The sequence below is a fragment of the Myxocyprinus asiaticus genome, chromosome 19, assembly GCF_019703515.2.
Source record: "Myxocyprinus asiaticus isolate MX2 ecotype Aquarium Trade chromosome 19, UBuf_Myxa_2, whole genome shotgun sequence".
NCBI classification, from domain to species: Eukaryota; Metazoa; Chordata; class Actinopteri; order Cypriniformes; family Catostomidae; genus Myxocyprinus; species Myxocyprinus asiaticus.
In genome coordinates, this window is record NC_059362.1 from 44,163,316 (window position 1) to 44,184,835 (window position 21,520).

Below are 21,520 nucleotides of genomic sequence, written 5' to 3' on the forward strand. Positions count from 1 at the left end.
TCTTCCAGGTTTTAGGACTACAAACTGACCAGCTCAGTGCCATGTGATTTTATGCATTATCTTGTGGTGTCTCTCAAGGCTGGGCCTTTATTATTTAACCATATAATGTACAGTATGCTTTAGAGGTACTTGTTATTCTAAATGATGCAAAGGGATTTGCAGTTCTGCCATATCTATATAAAATATTTAATTCCTAATAATAAGAAATGATTATTAATATTGACAAGTGTGTGCGCATGAATTTGTAAAAGCTTCAGTTTTGAAAAGATAAAAACAAGACCGTTTGTATATGTTGTTACTTTACACAAGAGATGTAACAACCTGTTGAGCTCATAAATATTGCACAAACATCTGAAATGTACCAGAATAAATCTACTGTCAGACACAGCAGCATCTCATGTTCTAATGATAGTGTTTTCATGAAAAAGGAATTTGCATTGCATTAATTATGCAAAATACATATCTCACAATTCACAATGACATCTGGATTGGATTCATTGTGTTAATGTGAGTAACTGTTTGTGTGTCTGCAGTCCAGTGCAGAGGATCAGATAGTCATAATTCACTTTATTATTAACCGCCAGTTCAACCTGTTTGACCTCCCGGTTGATGGCCGTCATCTTGCCTGTCACAACGCTGACCCAGGAATGTGAAGACAGCTGAGATTGATCCCGATCACCGTAGCAGTGACTGCGGAGGAAAAGAACCTAGATCATTCTTGGGGGCCGTTTACACCAAAGCTTTTTCTGTCCATCTGCTCTTTTTTTCAAAATATTTCTATGTAAACATGCACTAGACGGATGACCACTGCGTTTTGCCGCATCTCGCTGTTTTTAGCATACATGCATATAGCACGGCATTTTTTTAGACGCCGTATCAAGTTAAAAACTTGTCTAGAGACACGTTATGTTTTATTTATTGCGCTGTGTCGGCCTGAATGGCCCCTTAAACTACAGTGGCAAGAAAAAGTATGTGAAGCCTACGTATTGAATACATCATTCAAACATTCACAGTGTAGGTTGGGAAAAAGTATGTGAATGATGTCAACAAAAGCTAATTAGAGTCAGGAGTTGGCAAACCTGGCATTCAGTTAATTAAACGAGATTGGAGCTGTGGATCAGAGCTACTTTGACTTATAAAAATCACTCAAACAATTTAAGTTTGCTATTCACAAGAAGCATCTGCTGACGTGGACCATGCCTCGCAAAAAAGAGATCTCAGAAGACCTACGATCAAGAATTGTTGCTTTGCATAAAGCTGGAAAGGGTTACAAAGTTATCTCGAACAGCTTAGATATTCATCTGTCCACAGTTGGACAAATTGTCTATAAATGGAGACGATTTAGTACTGTGGCTACTCTCACTAGAAGTGGCCATCCAGCGAAGATGACAGCTAAAGACTTGAAGGAATCACTAGAACTGGTTAAAATCTCTGTTCATGAGTATACTATATGGACATCATTAAACAGGCATGGTGTCCATGGCAGGACACCACAAAGGAAGCTACTGTTTCCCAACAAAAACAGTGTTGCGCACTTGAAGTTTGCTAAAGACCACCTTGACACTCTACAATACTGCTGGGAAAATGTTTTGTGGACTGATGGCTGAATTGTTTGGGAAGAACACGCAGCACTATGGCATAAAAAGGGCACCGCATACCAACACGAAAACATCATCCCAATGGTGAAGTACAGTGAAGGGAGCATCATGATTTAGGGCTGCTTTGCTGCTTGGGGCCTGAACCGTTTGCCATCATCGAAGAAAAATTAATTCCCAACTGTGAATGATCAAAATATCCTACAGGATAATGTCAGGGTGGCTGTAAGCCAGCCAGGGGCGTAGATTCTAGGGGGGTGGAGGGAGCTAACCCCCCAAATAATCAAGACAAGCAAGTACAACCCCCAACCCCACTCCCCGCTTCACAATACAACACAGTCCCACAATGTTCAAACCAAATCTACGCCCTTGGCGCCAGCTGAAGCTCAATAGAAGTTGGGTGATGCAATAAGACAATGACCCTAAACATCACAGTATATCCACTACAAAAAAAGAAAATCCACCTTTTGGAGTGTCCCAGTCAGAGCCCAGACCTTAACCCAATAGAGATGCTGTGGAATGACCTCAAGAGAGCCCGTTCACACCAGACATCCTAAGAATATGGCTGAGCTGAAGCAGTTCTGTAAGGAATAATGGTCCAAAATTTCTTCTGAACGTTCTGCAGGTCTAATCCGCAGCTACCGGAAACACTTGGTTGAGGTTATTGCGGCCAGAGGAGCATCGGCCAGTTATTAAATCCAAGGGATTCACTTACTTTTTCTACAGCACTGTGAATGTTTAATGTGATGTGTTCAATAAAGACATGAAATATTATAATTGTTTGTGTGTTGTTACCTTAAGCACATTGTGTTTGTCTATACATGTGACTTTGATGAAGATGAGATCAGATGTTATAACCAATTAATGCAGAAAACCAGCTAATTCCAAAGGGTTCATATACTTTTTCTTGTCACTGTATAACACACTTGGGACTGCCTATTTCTGAATACGATACATTGAAAATTCACAATATAGTCGTGGTAATTTGGCTGACGATATAAACTTAAGCAACATTGTGAATATTGCGATGATTTTAATGTGCTTTTTATTTGGCCATTAACTTTCCTAAAGACCACTTGATTAGACTGTTTTCATGTTTTGTTTTTGATTTGTTTTGTTGAGAGCAACAGAGATGTTTTAATAGCGTCTCTCATTTAAACGTCAGTTGCAACTCTAGTGATAGCTAGGGTAAGTTCGATTAATTTCCATGAATCAGTTCAAACTGTCCATTCAATGAAACGATTCAAAACTCTTATTCAACGATTCCTTTGCATCATCACACTAAAATGTTCACGACAGTCTCTATGTGGCATTTTCCATATTGTAAAATGTTTTAATAAAATCTATTTAGGGTAAATATTGCTGTTCATTATTAGGTAGGCTATTGTTATTGTTGCATAAATGAAAATTATTAAGTATAATTATTCCTTATGTTCAAGTCAGTGAAAAACAATGTGTCAAACATGACTATTTTATTGCCTATTGTACCATAATTTATCACTTACATGGTGCATACAAATATTTTAGTTTATTAAATAATATGATTATCTACTTTGCTACAACAGCTCTTTGGTTGAAATGTTGGTTTCTCTGTTTGAAAAAAAAAAAAAAAAAAAATATATATATATATATATATATATATATATATATATATATTTGATATAAATATCAAATATTGTCGAGGATAAAAAAATATTGAGATTTTTTTTTTTTTTAGCTATACTGCCCAGCCCTAGTTCTGAACATAGAAAACTAACAATGAAAAGAGCAATCTTAAATTCTCAATCCTCAAGGTTAACTGGCTCGTTCAATATTTTACGGCTAAATTTCATGCCATAATTGAGATGCTCAGAATCAAGGTTTCTTGTTCATAGAAACCTTGCACACAACTATGGAGTGCTGAATCACTTGTTTGTATCAGAGGATTGGATCAGATGTGCTGGGCCGGTGAAGTCACGTAGAACCACTAACTGACGTGATAAACAGCAGCTTGCTGCAGCTCAGTTCCTGCTATTCATCATGAGTACAAAGTCAAGCAGGAAGTGATGCCTCTGATGAAGCCATTCTCTAGCTATTGGTCTAAACTCACTTAAATTTTGGTCTGAATGAATTATGAATGCTTGGTTTTGGACTGCAACTGTCTAACATTTCTAATACAAGATAAGGCTTTATGGTTGGAATTCCCTGAAAGACCAAAGCATCTTAAATGCTTTTGCACTTTCCATACTTCATGTTTGTATGATAGAGGCTGGTAATACTAATGTCTTTTCCTCTTCAACAGAGGAAATGTGCTGCTTGAAAAGGAGCTAAAACAATTCTCTGACCAGCAACACGTTCTCTCTCTCTCTCTCTCTCTCTCTGAAGAACTCTCGTTTGTAATGCGTCTCTCACCTTGTAGCCAGAAATCTCATGTTGTCATCAGAGCAGCGATCTGAAAGGCCTTGAGTGGATATGAGAGTGAGATTGTTGAATCTAAGATGAGGACTGAAAATAAAAGGAGGAAAGATATTTCTGTTATTACCAACCAAAGAGAATCAAGTCATGCATCATTTTACCAAGCTTCGGTATTTTGACATTCTAAAGATAACTACCACTGGCATCCATACTGCTGATGACACATGTTCGCTATATTTGTGAAAATCAATATTTTGCTTATATTCGCTATGCCAGACGTCCTTAAAGTCAATATGAAACAGCATTTGCAACCCATTTTACTTATATAAAGTGACATATTTCTAAGTCAAATGGCATATTCCATACTGGAATACAGCCAGACCTTGCGAGTTTGCTAAAACGATTTCTAAATAGTTATTTGGCTTTTGGTTAAAGGTGAAGTGTGCAATTTTTTTGATGTTAAAATACGTTCTCCTTTCCCAACTTAATATGCACAGACTAAACTATAAATAACAATTCGTAGGTTGAAGGAAATTTGTTTCAAAGGTGGAGCAAGGTATTATATTTTGATGAAAGATTACAAAGACAGACATTTATTTTTACATGCACTGATGAATCATGCACAATGAAAAACAAGGAATGTTTACTAAGAAAATAAATTGGATACATTTTTATTCCATGTTGGAAGTGGGATATTTATTTGCCTCTAGTGGCACCAAGTGGTATTGCAACAATAATAACTGTTTTCAAACAGGTTTCCCAAACATTCTGCACTACAATTTTCAGATAAATCAACCTACCGTACTAATGGCTTACTTATAGTGGTCTTGAATACTAAGCTGCGATTGGAGAAAGTATTTTAGACTTCATATTTAAATCTGTTTCAACCGTAGAAAGTATGTTTGTCTAAAGCACCAGTAACATATGTGATTTAATGTGTTCTCCTTTGAGAAACACACCCTGTGTGCAGAACTGATCTCCTTCTTTTTGGATAATTAGGCTATTTTTTGTACAATTTATGGGTCCTTTTTTTTTCTGCACAGAAACGAATACCGGTGAATGAAGGTAGGACGGTAACGAGATCCGAACAAAAGCGGTGTGGTGTGAGTGGGGTTATTCCGCAAACATTCAATGGACAGATGCTGAAATCATTTCCACTGCTGCACTGGGCCGCATTAAAGCACTTTCTTCTCCGGCCATCACAGTAAAAGCCTTTCCTTTTGTTTTGTCCTTGTTTTGTTTCCTGTGTGTAGTGGTCTCCCCCTGTTACCCTCCCCCGTCGCCCTCCCCTCGTCCTCTCAGGAGTGTAAAAAGGTCTCTTGTCATGTAAATGATCTGTTTTGTACGTGCTAGAAAGATGTGATCTGTATCTGTGGCGGGAGAGGAAATCAGGCTAGCGTGTGTTGAAAGAGAAGCACTTCTGAGCGACGAGGCCTGCAGACTGTCATGATTGATCAGACAGAGGACAGCGGACACGCAGTCGCTGATCTGCGTTCTAGCAGTCTAAGTGATGTGGACAGAGAGTGCTGTTACTGGATCTTCATGTATGTCTTTTATTTTAGCTCTTTTCTTCATTGAAGTCCCTTCTGTACATGTTTGATTTGCACAAAACATTTAACTGCAGTGAAGGGCTCGAAACTCTTAAAAAATCTGGTATTTTTCTTTTCTTCGGTGAAAAGAGGTGCTTAAGCGAATATTATGTTCGTCCAACTCAGGAGGTCAAACTTAATATTATATGAGCTGTTTTATTTTCTCTCCTTTGTAAAACCCATTTCAACCCTGTTACCAAAATTTGGGACATGTCTAAATACAGTTTAAAAAACTGATTTGCCTGATTTAACTATTTTCTAGCAATTAACATTAAATAAACACAAACATTTAAATAACAATAAAATATGCCAGAATAGGCAAATGTTTTTTTATAATACCTTGAATAACAGGGTTGAATCATTAAGATTGACGAATGCTGCCAAACCTAACATTTTTGAAAAAACTGAGTACACAGATGATGTTACTTCCTGGATGTCACAGTTTTATGGAGTGCTCCATAATAAGGGGAAAATCATGTGGCAACGGGGTTGAACACAAAGTATAGGACGCTATAATTATGACACGTTTTCTAATTAAAATTATTTAATAATTTAAAATGTCAGGGGGGGCCTAGGTAGTAAAGACGCAGACTACCACACCTGGAGTCGCAAGTTCGAATCCAGGCATGCTGAGTGAATCCAGTAAGGCTTCCTAAGCAACCAATTGGTGGGTAGAGTCACGTTGGGTTAACCTCCTCGTGGTCGCTATAATGTGGTTCTCGCTCTCGGTGAGGTGCGTGGTGAGCTGTGCGTGGATGCTGCGGAGAATAGCGTGAAGCCTCCACATGCGCTAGGTCTCCGCAGTAACGCACACAACAAGCCACGTGATAAGATGTGCGGACTGACTGTCTCAGATGCGGAGGCAACTGAGATTCGTCCTCCGCCACCCGGATTGAGGCGAGTCACTACACCACCACGAGGACCTAGAGCGCATTGGGAATTGGGCATTCCAAATTGGGGAGAAAAGGGGAGAAAAATCCAAAAAACTAAATAATAATTATAATAATTTTAAATATCTATATTTTTAATTTTGATTTCTGATTTTAGATGAAAGTTGATATTTTTGTTTCAGTATATCAGCAGTAAATTATAGAATAGAATATTCTTTGTCCATCTTTAATGCAAAAAACAGGACTGAATCATTAAGCTTGACGAATGCTGCCAACACAAAAAATTATAATATGATATAATATAATATAATATTTTTCTTACAATAACTTGGGTAACAGGGTTGAACCATTAAGCTTGACGAATGCTGCCAACACAAAAAATTATAATATGATATAATATAATATAATATTTTTCTTACAATAACTTGGGTAACAGGGTTGAACCATTAAGCTTGACGAATGCTGCCAACACAAAAAATTATAATATGATATAATATAATATTTTTCTCATAATAACTTGGGTAACATGGTTGAATTGTTGAGCTGACGAATACTACCAACACTAGAAATTATATTTTATTTTTATTATTATTAAAATTATTATAATATTATTTATTTGATAATTTTTCTTATAATAACTTGGGTAACAGTGTTGAATTGTTAAGCTTGACGAATGCTGCCAACACACACACAAAAACATTTATAATGTAATTTAATATAATGTAATATAATAATTTTTCTTACAATAACTTGTGTAACAGGGTTGAATCAGTAAGCCTGACGAATGCTGCCAACAAAATATATAATATAATATAATATAATATAATTTTTTATCATTTTAATAATAATAACTTAACAGGTTAGAATCATTGAGCTTGATGAATGCTGCCAACAATTGAAATTATATTATATTATATTATATATTATTTATTTGATAATTTTTGCTGTTGTGTCAGTAAATTTTTAAAAATTTATAGAATAGAAGTCCACCTTTACCACAAGAATAAATGGTGTATTTTTGGCAAGGTGAAATGTTAATCTCAAGCGTGTGTTTTTTCCCTATGTGGGCTGTTCTTGACCATTCACTCATGGCTTTCTCTTCTTATCAGCAGCTGACAGGCCTGTATTGTGGCCGGTGTCTGACTGCTATGTTTAGGGGCCAAGCAGGGGCCATGCATCTTTATCGGTCCTGCGCTTCACCCCATTCTCAGGGGCAACAAAGGCCGAGAGAGAGGGAGCCAATGGTTTTGGCTTGACAAATAAGTGCTGTTGGCCATGGCCTCCACCCTCTCCATTAGTCAGACAGCTTCTACAGCGGCTGACCGGCCATAAGTTTACTGGACACTAACTGCCTCATTAGTCAGGTCATTAGTGACAGCGATCACCAATTGCGGCCTAGAGAACAGTGCAGGGCTAATTAAAGGGCCAGCGCGTGACCCCTGCACGCTGCCAGCTTTAGACAGCTGCGTGCCCGCAGTGACTGCCAAAGCTCCAGGAGTTAACACACACACACACACACACACACACACACACACACAACCGTAGAGCAACCTCTGGTTGCCAGGCAGTTATCAGCTTTCAGGAAACAAGAATGGCCTTAAATCACAGCTTTGTTTGTTCAAATGCTCTGTGAGTGGAATCCAACCCAATGGCATCTTCTGATATCCTCACAAGAACTGAAATTCTGAAAATTGAAATCCTTTAGTAGCTAAAATGAAGACTAAATATGTGGGGGAAAGCTTGAATTATTGTTAGCGTCTGAAGTATGCTTAAAAATAAAGGAATAGTTTACCCAAAAATGAACATTCTGAAATGACAATTATTTACTCACTTTACTTTTATGGTACTTTTTCATGGTGTTTTTGTGTGCTTTTTGGAGCTTGACAGCTGCTCACAATATGTTTTTACTGAACAGAAACCTAAGTACAGAATACAAACAATCTGGAAAATTTCACCTGTGTTTCATACACAGCCTAGTCTCATAGAGTCACATTACCATACCTACATTTTTGTAAAATGATTTTTTGTGGCTCGTTGTATGCATCTCTGCAATTAAAATAAACTCTAGAAGCCAGGGGCCGAAATTAAGGGGGGCTCAGGGCAAAAATGCCACGAAAAATGACAAAATGCCACTGAAATAAAAAATGTGGGGGCAAAAAATGCCCTTGTAATGAATTCTTATTTTTTCTTATAATTTTTTTTATTTGCAACTTGGATAGTTTATATGGTTTATTTGTATCCTAGATAGTTCTTGATATTCTATTAAAGCCCTAGTTATACATATTATAGCATAAAATATTAGTTGATGTTGATTTAATTTTTAGAGTGAGGCAATAAATTCTCAATCTTGAAAATGTGTATTAATGAACTGATCAAAAGTCAACAGATGAGACAGTTTGTTTTAAATGATTAGAAAAAAAATATTCCCCTGAAAATCCAATACAGGGGCAAATGTTGCCACTTAATAAAAAAGTTGATTTCTGCCACTGCTAGAGGCACAACATCACCAATGACTTTTATTCACGTTCACACAAATCACAAGTGAAACGGCAGATTATTATTATATAAACACTTATTTTTCACCCCGTTCCTCACACAATTCTATCTTATGACATCTAAACACTTTTACTATAGCGCATGACTTATTTTAACGTTTGCATGAAATAACCAACTACATTTACAAGCTTGTTTGAGCATGATCAAAGTGTCATCGAAGCACAACAACAAAATGGCGTGATTGCTTTAGTAGTTGTGTTTTCAAGTCACATTTGCTTGTCTTGCACTATCGGTTAGCTTTAGGTTTAAGGTTAGGGGTAGGGAGGTCAAGTCAAGTCCATTCTGGATAGAGCATAAACCTAAAATCTCATCTGTTTTGTGGAATATTTAACTCACTTTTAGCGCCACCCAGTGGACATTTCACCACGGAACGTGTAAGGAACACGTAGAATCATTTTGCAAAAATGTTGCCACAGTCACCTAATTTTCATGAGATCATACTGCCTCATCACTATATGCTGTCATTGTATAGAGAAAAAAGGTATATACAATCATGTTCACGGAAGATAAAAGGTCATGTTCGGAACAACATTATTAGCAGACTATCCTAAATACAAAGAGATCTCTGTGCAGCGGCAGGAGCATACTGGGCTGAGTGTTATTATACAAAGCCGTAAGCTCAGATTTCATGCAATGACTGTTTCGCTCCAATCCCTGAGGGTCACTCTTACTAATTATAAATCACACAAGAGATGATGTCCTCCACTTCCCTGCACCTAGAAAAACCTGCTTCAGAAAGACAAATCTTGCTGTTTCTTCTAGGGAAAATAATAAATGTTATTTAGGGCTCCACGATCGACGTTGAACATTTGATTAAAGTAGGGTTTCTAAAAATAACATACCAAAAAGTCAAAGCTTCAAAGAAAGATAAACCCGTGTCGGATGCTCCTACAACCACGATTCTGGCATTGATGGTGACCTTTGGCTCCATGGTGAGCTTTCTGTTTGTGTGGTACAGGGCAAATGGAGCCTGGCAGGAAGACCTGAGAAAAGATGTGTCATTTTTAGGAAACGATGCCATTTATGTGCCAAGTGTGTTTTCACGAATTAGCCTCAAATTATTTGATAGATTTGAATCTGTTAAGGATGTAATGCAGCAACAAAAAAAAAAAAACAAAAAAAAAAGGCTAAAATAGAACATTAATTGTATTTTTAAATGCTTATTTATAATGGGAATTTCAGCTAATTTGCATGTTCTGTTCAACCATGTTATCCTGTAACATCTGTCACTTCAACAGCAATGGTCATATTAATAAGAGTGACATCATAAAAACATTCTGACCACTTGGTTCAAACAGAGGGATGTTTCTCTTATAGTCTTTATCAGTATCTACAGTTGTGCTCAAAAGTTTGCATACTCTTGCAGAAATTGTGAAATTTTGGCATTGATTTTGAAAATATGACTGATCATGCAACACCTTTTATTTAAGGATAGTGATCATATGAAGCCATTTATTATCACATAGTTGTTTGGCTCCTTTTTAAATCATAATGATAACAGAAATCACCCAAATGGCCCTGATCAAAAGTTTACATACCCTTGAATGTTTGGCCTTGTTACAGACACACAAGGTGACACACACAGGTTTAAATGGCAATTAAAGGTTAATTTCCCACACCTGTGGCTTTTTAAATTGCAATTAGTGTCTGTGTATAAATAGTCAATGAGTTTGTTAGCTCTCATGTGGATGCACTGAGCAGGCTAGATACTGAGCCATGGGGAGCAGAAAAGAACTGTCAAAAGACCTGCGTAACAAGGTAATGGAACTTTATAAAGATGGAAAAGGATATAAAAAGATATCCAAAGCCTTGAAAATGCCAGTCAGTACCATTCAATCACTTATTAAGAAGTGGAAAATTCCACAGGTTACCTGTGGGTTTTTCTTTGTATCCTGAACAATTCTTCTGGCAGTTGTGGCTGAAATCTTTCTTGGTCTACCTGACCTTGGCTTGGTATCAAGAGATCCCAGAATTTTCCACTTCTTAATAAGTGATTGAACAGTACTGACTGGCATTTTCAAGGCTTTGGATATCTTTTTATATCCTTTTCCATCTTTATAAAGTTGCATTACCTTGTTACGCAGGTCTTTTGACAGTTCTTTTCTGCTCCCCATGGCTCAGTATCTAGCCTGCTCAGTGCATCCACGTGAGAGCTAACAAACTCAATTAACGATTTATACACAGACACTAATTGCAATTTAAAAAGCCACAGGTGTGGGAAATTAACCTTTAATTGCCATTTAAACCTGTGTGTGTCACCTTGTGTGTCTGTAACAAGGCCAAACATTCAAGGGTATGTAAACTTTTGATCAGGGCCATTTGGGTGATTTCTGTTATCATTATGATTTAAAAAGGATCCAAACAACTATGTGATAATAAATGGCTTCATATGATCACTATCCTTAAATAAAAGACAGTTATTTTGCATGATCAGTCATATTTTCAAAATCAATGCCAAATTTCACAATTTCTGCCAGGGTATGCAATCTTTTGAGAACAACTGTATATACTGTTCTAAAATATCTAAATATTGTTCTTGGCCCAAAAATATTTAAAGGAATATTCCGGGTTCAATACAAGTTAAGCTCAATCGACAGCATTTGTGGCATAATGTTGATTACGACAAAAAATCAAGGTTACAGTGAGACACTTACAATGGAAGTGAATGGGGGCCAATTTTTGTAGGGTTTAAAGGCAGAAATGTGAAGCTTATAATTTTATAAAAGCACTTCTGTTAAAACTTGTGCATTATTTGAGCTGTAAAGTTGTTTTACAGTCATTTTAGGGTTTGTTGACATTACATCTTCAACGAGATTTGTAAAATTGGATATAACTTTACACAGAAAAGGTCAGTTAGTGATTTTATCACACTAAAATCAAGTTAACACACATATTGGCCATACTTTTGAAATAGTGATTATTTTAATGTTTATGGATTCACTTCCATTGTAAGTGCCTCACTTAGTTTTTTTAAAAGAAAAGGAGGGACGAGTCAAAATAAATTTTTGAGGCAATCAATATTATGCCACAAATGCTGTCGATTGAGCTGCTACCTGTATTGAACCTGGAATATACCTTTAACTGTGGGAACATTTTTGCAAAATGTACACATATCGCAGCAGTTCCCAATGAGAATTGTCCACTGTGTGGCGCTAAAAGCGAGTAAATTTTCTCGCAAACAGATGAGGTTTATGAGGTTAATGCTCTATGGAGTTGTAAATCAACAAAACTGACCTCCCTACCCTAAACCTTAAACTTAAACCTAACCGACAGTGTCATAAAAAGCAAATGAGCGATGAATAAACATCATTTTGTTGTGCTTCTATGACACTTTCGGCTCATGTGTCTCGTCTTTTGCATCACAATTTCAACACTCTATTAGTTGACCTACCACACAAATTGATCGTGCCCAAATAAGCTTGTCAATGTAGTTGGTTATATAATACAAATATTAAAATAAGTCATGCGCATGTCATAAGATAGCATTGTATGAGGAACGGAGCGAAAAGTACGTGTATATGAATTGATAATCTGCCGTTTTACTTGTGATTTGTGTGAAAGTGAATAAAAGTCATTGTTGTAGTGCATCTAGTGTTCATTTTTACCAGGAAACTGCCGTGATACATACAATGAGCCATGTAAAAATAATTTGGAAAAAAATGTAGATGCAGTAACGTGATTCTGAAACCAGGTTGCAGTTAAGGCTTTCATTAGAAATTCTTGCACTAATCTTCAGCCCCAAAACATAGGGTTACACAAAAAAAAGTTTTTTTTAAAGAGAAATGTCATTGGTTAATCATGGTTTTAACTTAAGTGTGGTTTATTGTAAGGCCCACCAAAACTACAAGATACTACAAGACTTAATGCAGTTATTGTTTTTAAATAATGCAGTTATTGTTTTTAAATGATTAGTATATAAACTCTAAATGTGGCTGTGATTAGGGTTAGCAATTTAAGAATCGGCTTTTGCAAAATCCAGCACCTTAATTTTTTTTGGGGGGGGGGGGCATAAATAGGTGTTCATTGGTGCAACAAAAAGGTTCCCCCTTACCGCACTGTATTGTTTCAGGTACATGTTTCTCCTTTAACCAATAAAGTTTTCTTAAAAGCACTACTGATTTCCTACACAATGACATTTTTCCATTTGGAAGTGTTCCCCTCCGTGACAATAGTTTAATCACAGCGAGTGCAACAGAATATTTCACTAAGCACTTAACTAGCTAAATAGATATCAGCACACTGAACAGGAAAAAAAATGCATTTGCATTAGCGAGCACTATAACTAATCTCAAATATTGAAATTTCTAATGTTAAAGATTTCCATAGCAGCCATCCACCGAGAGAATGGAAACCCACGCCATCAAAACCATGCATTTCAATATGCCCTACACCTAATATGAATGATTGAAATGGCTGATTCTTAAAGCAGGTTTAGCTGGAGAGACACATTGGTTGTCTTTGAATCAACTCAAAGCGGGCAGCTGCCGTGTTTTCCTAATTATTCTTTCTTACTAGATCTCTAATTGGCCCTTGAGCATGAATAATTTGAGGGATTTGTTCCATGGTACACCTTATCTGATTTAACATGAAAGAATAGAAGGAGATGCAGGGCACTCTAGGAAGAGAGAGGCCCAAAACTATGTAATTTGTCATTGTAATATAAGGAAACAGCTGATTACACAGCCATCCATGATTGACTCTTTACAGCCTTTAATTTAATAGTAAAATCAATGGCTGAGACTGAACAGGTTTTCAATTTGGAATATGTTGTGCCATTTAAAAACAGAAATAAGAAAAAGACAAATCATGGCAGGAATTGTGTGCTCAAAAATGTTTGGGACATTGGGCAAATTCCATTTGAAAGTGAGCACCCCTATGCCCTGGTTCGGACTGGCCTAATGCACGTTATCGTAATGATATAAAAATACATTACAAATAGCCAATTAAACTAATAAAGCTTTTTTAAAATCTCATCATATTAATGTACAATATATTTACATTTGAAAATAAAATGAAAAAAAAAAAAAACGGCCTCCATAATGCTTCATTTCTAAATAGGTTTCATTCACTCATCTTTGTCCTCATTTAAAGACGTTGGATTGATGAAAGAGAAAGGGGTCGTTCACGCAGGAAAAACACGCTTAAAAAAAGGTACAGTAAATGCAGCGCCACAAATAAAGGAGAATGCAGATATATCGAGATGCGTTTTTAACAGTTTTTTAATTCGTCATGGCGTCTAAAAAACTTCTGCACTCCTGCACAAGACGCTGTAAAAACAGCGAGACGAGGCGCAAGTCAAAGACGTCTGTCCAGTGCATGTTTACATAGGAAAATAAGGAAGAATGCAAAAACGTGTTTGGTGTGAACATCCCTAAAGAGTGGTGTGGAAAAGCAGTGCATCAAAGGATTTTTAATAATAATGTATCATTTTATTTTATCATTTTGATAACCATACACTAAAACTGCCACTTTATTTATGAATTGGAATGTTGAATTTTGCTTGATAATATTGAAGCACAATTCATGCTTTTAGCTGTAAGTTTTCTGTCACAAATAAAGTCTCTTTGTGTCTTTAATTTAATTTAATGTATTTAAATTTGTGTGGCACTTGGTAAAAACAAATATGAAAATATGTAAATGTGTAAGAAATATTTTCTGTTCAGTTCAAATGGGTTTAAATCCCAAATGACATCTCAAATAAATTACCTCAGTTTTTAAAATGAACCCCCTAAAATGCATTTAGTATTAAGTATGTATATATACATCATGGTAATATTTGTTGCATTGCCTTCAATTTATGCTGTTTTAAAAAAAAATAATAATAAACATTGCATTACTGACTGTATCACGGTAATGAGAATCTAATGAGTATAGACAACTGTAAGTGAGTGTGGCTCTGTGGTGCTTTCAAAACATTGCTTTGTTTGCTTGAGCATTAACATTGGTATGAGATTGGGGCAGGACATCTGTAAATCTGACTAATGGAAAATGGGGGGAGTGTTTAGGAAACCTGTTTGAAAACATTATTTTTGCAAGTCCGTTTGGTGACGCTAGTGTTGCTGAAATGACACACTTCACCTTTAAACACTTGTCAAAAGTACTATTCACTGATTTAGGGTCAAATGTTTTTACTCAGTGCTAAGGCATCAGTTCTTATACTAATATGGTAATATGGCGTTAAACGCAAGCTGACGGTGTCATCTGCTCAGGTAAAGCCAGCGCAGGTGCGTCTGTCAAAAACGCTCGGGGCTATGCAGGACTTCTATCAGACATAATGGCCTTCGTAACACAGCACTCTTTTGATGGAGAGCGAACAGGTGCTTTAACTCTGAACCGGTCGGAGGATTAGCGCAGTGATTGCTCTCTTATCTGTAGCACTGCCTGGACACCAGTGTTGCTGTGCTACCAAATGGGCCTTTCTAATGTGAACAGAGTAAAGTGACAGCTTGTGTATTCTCTCTAAGGCACTGCAAGCACATACATAGAACTATATATTACACAGGAGCTCTGTTCCAAACCATAGTGAACTGCCTTGCTGTCTACTGCCCATCTAGGCAGCTACCTTCTAAGGGCCGTTCACACAGGATACATACTAGCTTTAAATTGGTATTAAACAGAATCCATATTAATTTCTACTTCGTATTGGAACACTCTACATAGGGAGCAACTCAGTGGGTCAAACAAATAGCGCACCTCAAGCAAAGAACACGGAAGATTCGACCCACATTGGATTTCAACCGAGTTTGCCGTTAGCATGTTGCTAATTGCTCTTGCCACGATACTTAAATGAGTATAAATACAAATAGCACACACAAATATTGAGTAAAATAATCCACTTTAATGAGATTTAACTATTTTTCATCTTTTTTTTTCTTTTTTTTTTTCTTTTTTTTGGTGTGTAATGAAAAGGGCTGTTTACACAGGATGCATTCTAGCATTAAAAAGCTCTTCAGAATGCAATGGAATTGAACAGAAGCCATGTTTATAAGCATATTAACTCCCATACACCATTGCTTTCACCTTTTTAGAACACACTACATGGACAGCACCTCAGCACATCAACAAATAGTGCCCCTCAAGCAAAGAACAGGGAAGACTCAACAATTGATTTCAATCAAGTTCGCCGTTAGCATTTCGCTAAGCTAACAGCACAGTACTCTGAGTAAAAATACAAAAAAAAAAACACGCAAATACTGGGTAAAATAGTCAATTTTTAATTTCATTTAACTATTTTTACAAATACTTTTTATTTATCTATATTTATATATATATTTAAATATATAGATTTATAGTCAACATCTCTCTCGCTTTGTACCCTATCCTGAATGGATTTTTCAATGAGCTTGTTGCACATGCGATGCTACTTAACGGCCAAAGTATACTTTGGTTTTCTGTGTGCCGGTACGTCTCACGCACAGTACGCGGACTAACACAACGCATTCTTGCGTAAAAAAAAAAAAAGCTAACCACAGAAAAACGAATGGAACAGAATGCCTCGAGAGTTTCTCGAGACGCATTTTTAATGTTTAACTTTACATGGCATGTATAAAATGTGGTGCTCATGCGCATGACGCTAAAAAAACAGCGAGATGCGAAGCAACGGTCAAAGATGTCAGACTAGCACAAAATTAAGTTCTTTGTAACTTTACACATCGTCTAAAAAAACGCGGGCCTTCAGCGCAGCATAACGGCATAAAAACAAAATCTAGTACATGTTTACTGAAAACAGAGGAGGACTGGGAAGAGAAATCGGCCCGGGATTTTACATAGAAACTGGCCCAAAAGTTGTTGAGCGGGGGATGGTGTCCTTTTCTGCATATCGCTGCCCCCTTCGGCATATCGTGGCACTGTTTTGTGGCCCGTTCTGCATAACACGGTGGCTCATTTCAGCTTATCGCAGCCCATTCAGCCCGTTTCGCGGCCGGCCCACCGGCCAGCCTAGCTCTCCAGATGGCCAGTCCACCCCTGATCAGCCCCAAAGTGCGTCGGCCCACCAGGAAAATGCCTGGCATGCCAGATTACCAATCCAGCCCTGATTGAAAAACAGACGGATGCAATAATGTGTCTGGTGTGAGCAGCTAGAAGGCAGCATAATCATGCTGTCTAGCTTCTGGAACAGCCTTCATGTCGTAAGTGTGACCTTAAAATGCTGCCTAGGTAGACAGCTCACTAGGTTTTGGAATGGAGCCAAGGTCTTAAACCACCCACAAGCTTTGTGTTTGGAAACATCCCAATCATGTTGCCTGATGTCTCTTATTGAAGAAAACTGTGAAATTATGATAGCTGAATGTGCTTTCATAACACCTCATGATTAATTTAGTTCATTTAGATTATTGAGAAGAAGAAACATTCTGTGAAGTGAAATTCCCCCTCTGGCTAGTGTGTGTATGTGTGTGTGGGGTATCTCACACTGGAGTAAACACACACAGGTCTGCAGCAGATGTTGGTTGTTCTGATGATGGCTGGATAAGATTGCTGCTGCTTTACCTGTTAGAAACCAGCGTAAACATTCGCCACCATCTGCCACCATCCATCCATCTGTTTCTTCACAACCGCACACTCTGTAACCTCAAGGCAAAAAATGCCTGTGATCTGTATCACTTACGGCTAATGATTCTGAGGCGAGTGGAATAATATGGAGAGCTACAGCGTTAATTATTGATAAACATTTGTGAGAGAAACAAAGATGCCCTGCGATCCCATGACAGTTTATAGATGGTGAGTCTGAACAAATTACAAGTGTAATGACACATTTGTTTACTGCACAGCACCCTCTTGTGGCACATAATTTCCCACTCAGTGATTATTAGGTGATTTTTAGTTCATTCTTTCAAACTTTATCTCTGTCTTGACAGTTATTTAAATCCATTTAAAATCAGAATTCAGCATAGGGTGTTGGTTTTGTAGCAATGCTTGTCTGACCTGTTCTTTGGTGATCTGTTGAGATGGTGCATTGATGCCCAGCTCCACGAGCAGGTAGATAATTTGTCGCCTCAGGCTCACAGGCGCCATGAAGTTCAGCTCAGCTGGCAGAGACTGAGAACTGACATTTTAAAATAGCAAAATGTAGAAAAATAAAGAAATGAAGAGAGACCCTGTAATAACACAATGTGAATGTTTCACAAACACATTGAAGAGGAATAATTGGACAACAAAGTTTTGATCACCTTCTGTCTGTGGTGGTGCAGATAGAGGGGGTAATACAGGCAGGACTTGTGTGCCAAGTGCAGGACCTCCTTTAAGAAATGTTTGGTGTGGTGCTGAAATATGGGCTTGAGGAAGAAGTGACAAAGTCGACCGTGTTCCTCTCGCTGGTGAATGCTGAAGTACATAAACCTCTCAATGTTAATGTGGGCTTGGATGAACTCAATGTCCTGGAAAAAACAAACACGGAAAGACAGCGAGCACAGGATTTGTCGGACGGAACAGCAATCACCATAATGAGTCATTGATGGAATGTTCTAGGTTTAATAGAAGTCACGATCTATGGACAGCATTTGTGACAATCTGTTGATTTTCACAGACAATCATTTTGACTCGTCACGCAATTTCTAATTATGTAGTGCATATACAATGCTAGTCTATGGGGCAAGACATTGCACTGGAAGAAAGCACAACAGTGCCCGCCCACTTTTTCAGCCTTCTTGGTTCTGTAAGTATTTTTCACTTCATTCACGCACTTCTTTCATTCATTCACTTCTTTCATAGGGATTCATAAAATCCTTCATAAAAGAGTTGTAAGCCATGAACCAAACCAACCAGCTCCGAGTTGAATTACATTACAAACTTTGATTTGAAGAAAAAAAGTATTTGAAAATCTGACAAAAAACAAAAGTACAAGACTGTTTACTTAACATCTTTAATAAGGGAATGAACTACAATCCCATGAAGCATTGCGAATGACATTAAAATTCTAATTAAAAATGATGGAAAAATATAAAACTATTTATTATTTAAAGTTATTGATTATAAGTATAGAAACAACATATTCAGATAAATACAAACATTTAAGTAGATTGAGGGTGTTGGGTGACCGACTTGATTGCGTTATTCACAATGCATCATGGGAGAGGGCGGTCGCTGCACAGCTCTTTTGGTGCGCTTTGTTTTTGCCGCGATTCTCTGATTGGTGGATCGTTTTCCATCAGCATCATGGGTAGTGTAGTTCCTCACCAGAAATTCTGCTATTAAACATGATTTTTTAAACAATTAAGTTAAAATAATGCGAAATGATGGCTTCAACAGAAGCATAGACTATCAATAACTACCCTCGGAGCTCATGGCAGATCTGTCTTAAGATATCATTAAAAATCAATTCGCCTATGGAGAAAATGAATGGGATTTTTACTTCTGGAATCAGACTTTTGCACTCTGTAAATGCTAAATCCACACTGTTTTCAATGTAAAGCCACAAGACTTAAACATTACACGTGTTAACATGAGACTAGTGTAATAAAACCAATTAACTTACTAAAGTTTAACTTATATCCAATATTTCAACTCCTGGCATGACTATGTAAAGCCAGTACAAATGGTAAATTTCATATGATATGCACAAAAAAACAGAAAGGTACAGTTTACATAAAGAAGAATAAATCCACAAGATTTTTCGTAGGTAACGTATAACCGGAGTTTCATCTGCCTAGAAAAGTAGTCCCATTGGTAAACTTTACAACTCATATAACAATTTTTTTCCCAGAAGAAATTTTATAAGCACTTTAACAAAATACAAGTTTCCCATTTCCCATTTGGAATGCCTTGCCCCATAGACTTCCACTGTAAGTGCATTACTGTAAACGCAATTTTTATGATTTTACAAACTGATTTAAACGTTGCTTTAATATGTCCTGGAGTTGACCTCTTCATCTCTGATGATTATTAAACCAACAATTTGCCCCTGAACCTGAGCCACAAATGCCTGAAGAGCAGTGCCATCCTGAGAATTAGAGTGAGTCATCAGCTCAGACATTACAAACACAGTTTAAATGTCTTAAGACTTAAACAGTTATTGTGTGATTAGTGACAGACCGGGTATTTTCGGTACTTCAGGAACAGATCCAGATCATCACTGATGGACTCCTGCTGATCGAGACTCTTAATCAAACTCTGGACTGCTGGGATATCCGATGACAGAACCACACGCACATCCAACGTCCTGAAAGACAGAAAATATATTAGCATGTGCCTAAAACATGCATTCAGTGTGAACTTTGAAACTATACCAGCCATAGGACACATTGATGATTCATTTAGGGATTCGTTTACTGAATTATTTAGAAGATTCAGAGCAGGGCTGGAACTAGGGGGGTGCCAACTTTGGGGGAATTTTGATCTTTATGCTGGGCAAGTGCTTGTCTCTTTGTCAGAATGGGGTAGGGGGGGGGCCCTTTGATCGTTTCACCATTCACCCGGAACTGAGAGGGGCACAAGAAAAATCTAGGGGGGACACTGCCCTCTGGGCCCCCCCCTTAGATCCGGCCTTTATTCAAAGTGTATATGTGTACCTGAGTAGTCCCCAGTGATGGCACAGGTAGAGTTCCAGTGGAAAGGTGCTGGTGTTGTGAGGAATGGCTCTAATGAAAGATTGCAGCAGAGGGAATTCTGGGAGCGGTTTAGGCACAGAGATCACACAGAAATCACGATCCTGTAGAACCAATGAACACCAGCACACATTATATCATATTTATTAGAACTAAACAAAATATATAAAAGGAAACATGTCTGTGTAGAGTAAGAGAAAGGTATTTATTCCAAACCTGTTTGAATTTTATGTAAAAACACAAAAGTAGCTGCTCTTGTCCGTTTCCAGGGGGGCTGTCATGTTCCAAAATATTAAGAAATGGCACTATAAAAGTACCACTAAAGAAGATGCACTACCAGGGTTCCCAACGGGTGTAATATTTAAGCAAAAACACACTAGAGGTCATAATATGTATATCGTGGTTATTGAAAGGTTATTTCTTCTGAATTCTGTATTAGACAGTTTAATTCAATTTTATTACCAAAATGTGTTTAATCAAATGAATTCATTAAAACTTTAATTAAATGATAATAGAATTATATTATTTTAATTTTTCAACATAACATTGCATTCTTTTTTTAACAAATTAAGTGCTTTAATACAAAATCCTCAACACAATCTGAATCAACAGTGGAGATATATTTTTCAAATGAAGTGCTGCATAACAGATCATCACAGATGTGAGATATTGCATAATTATTATTATTATTTAATTTTGTTTAATTACACTAAACATTACATACAGTATCTATACAGTATTAATTTATTATTGTCTTTTTTTTCACCTTTTCACACGTGTTTTTGACAGTAGTTTCTCACCTCCAGACAAGCAATGCTACACGGCCCAGTGTGATTATTAAACCCCAAAAAGCTGTGATTTAATTAAACAAATATATAATCTGTATGTGCTGCTTGCTTCAGAATGCTCTACTCTCTGTCATTTACTACACAAACACGTGATGATCATTATGCAGG

General features: G+C 37.2%; 1 protein-coding gene across 1 annotated transcript in view; it reads right to left on the reverse strand.

Annotated features, from left to right (window-relative positions):
* The window catches only part of cfap61 (cilia and flagella associated protein 61), a 40,022-nt gene that overhangs the window by 14,346 nt on the left and 4,156 nt on the right, over nt 1-21,520 (reverse strand). The window contains 8 exon segments of the mRNA XM_051644961.1: nt 567-690; nt 3,987-4,079; nt 9,867-9,994; nt 17,947-18,077; nt 18,194-18,398; nt 19,883-19,960; nt 20,053-20,179; nt 20,529-20,668. Of these exon segments, the coding sequence (XP_051500921.1) occupies nt 567-690; nt 3,987-4,079; nt 9,867-9,994; nt 17,947-18,077; nt 18,194-18,398; nt 19,883-19,960; nt 20,053-20,179; nt 20,529-20,668 (1,026 nt within the window).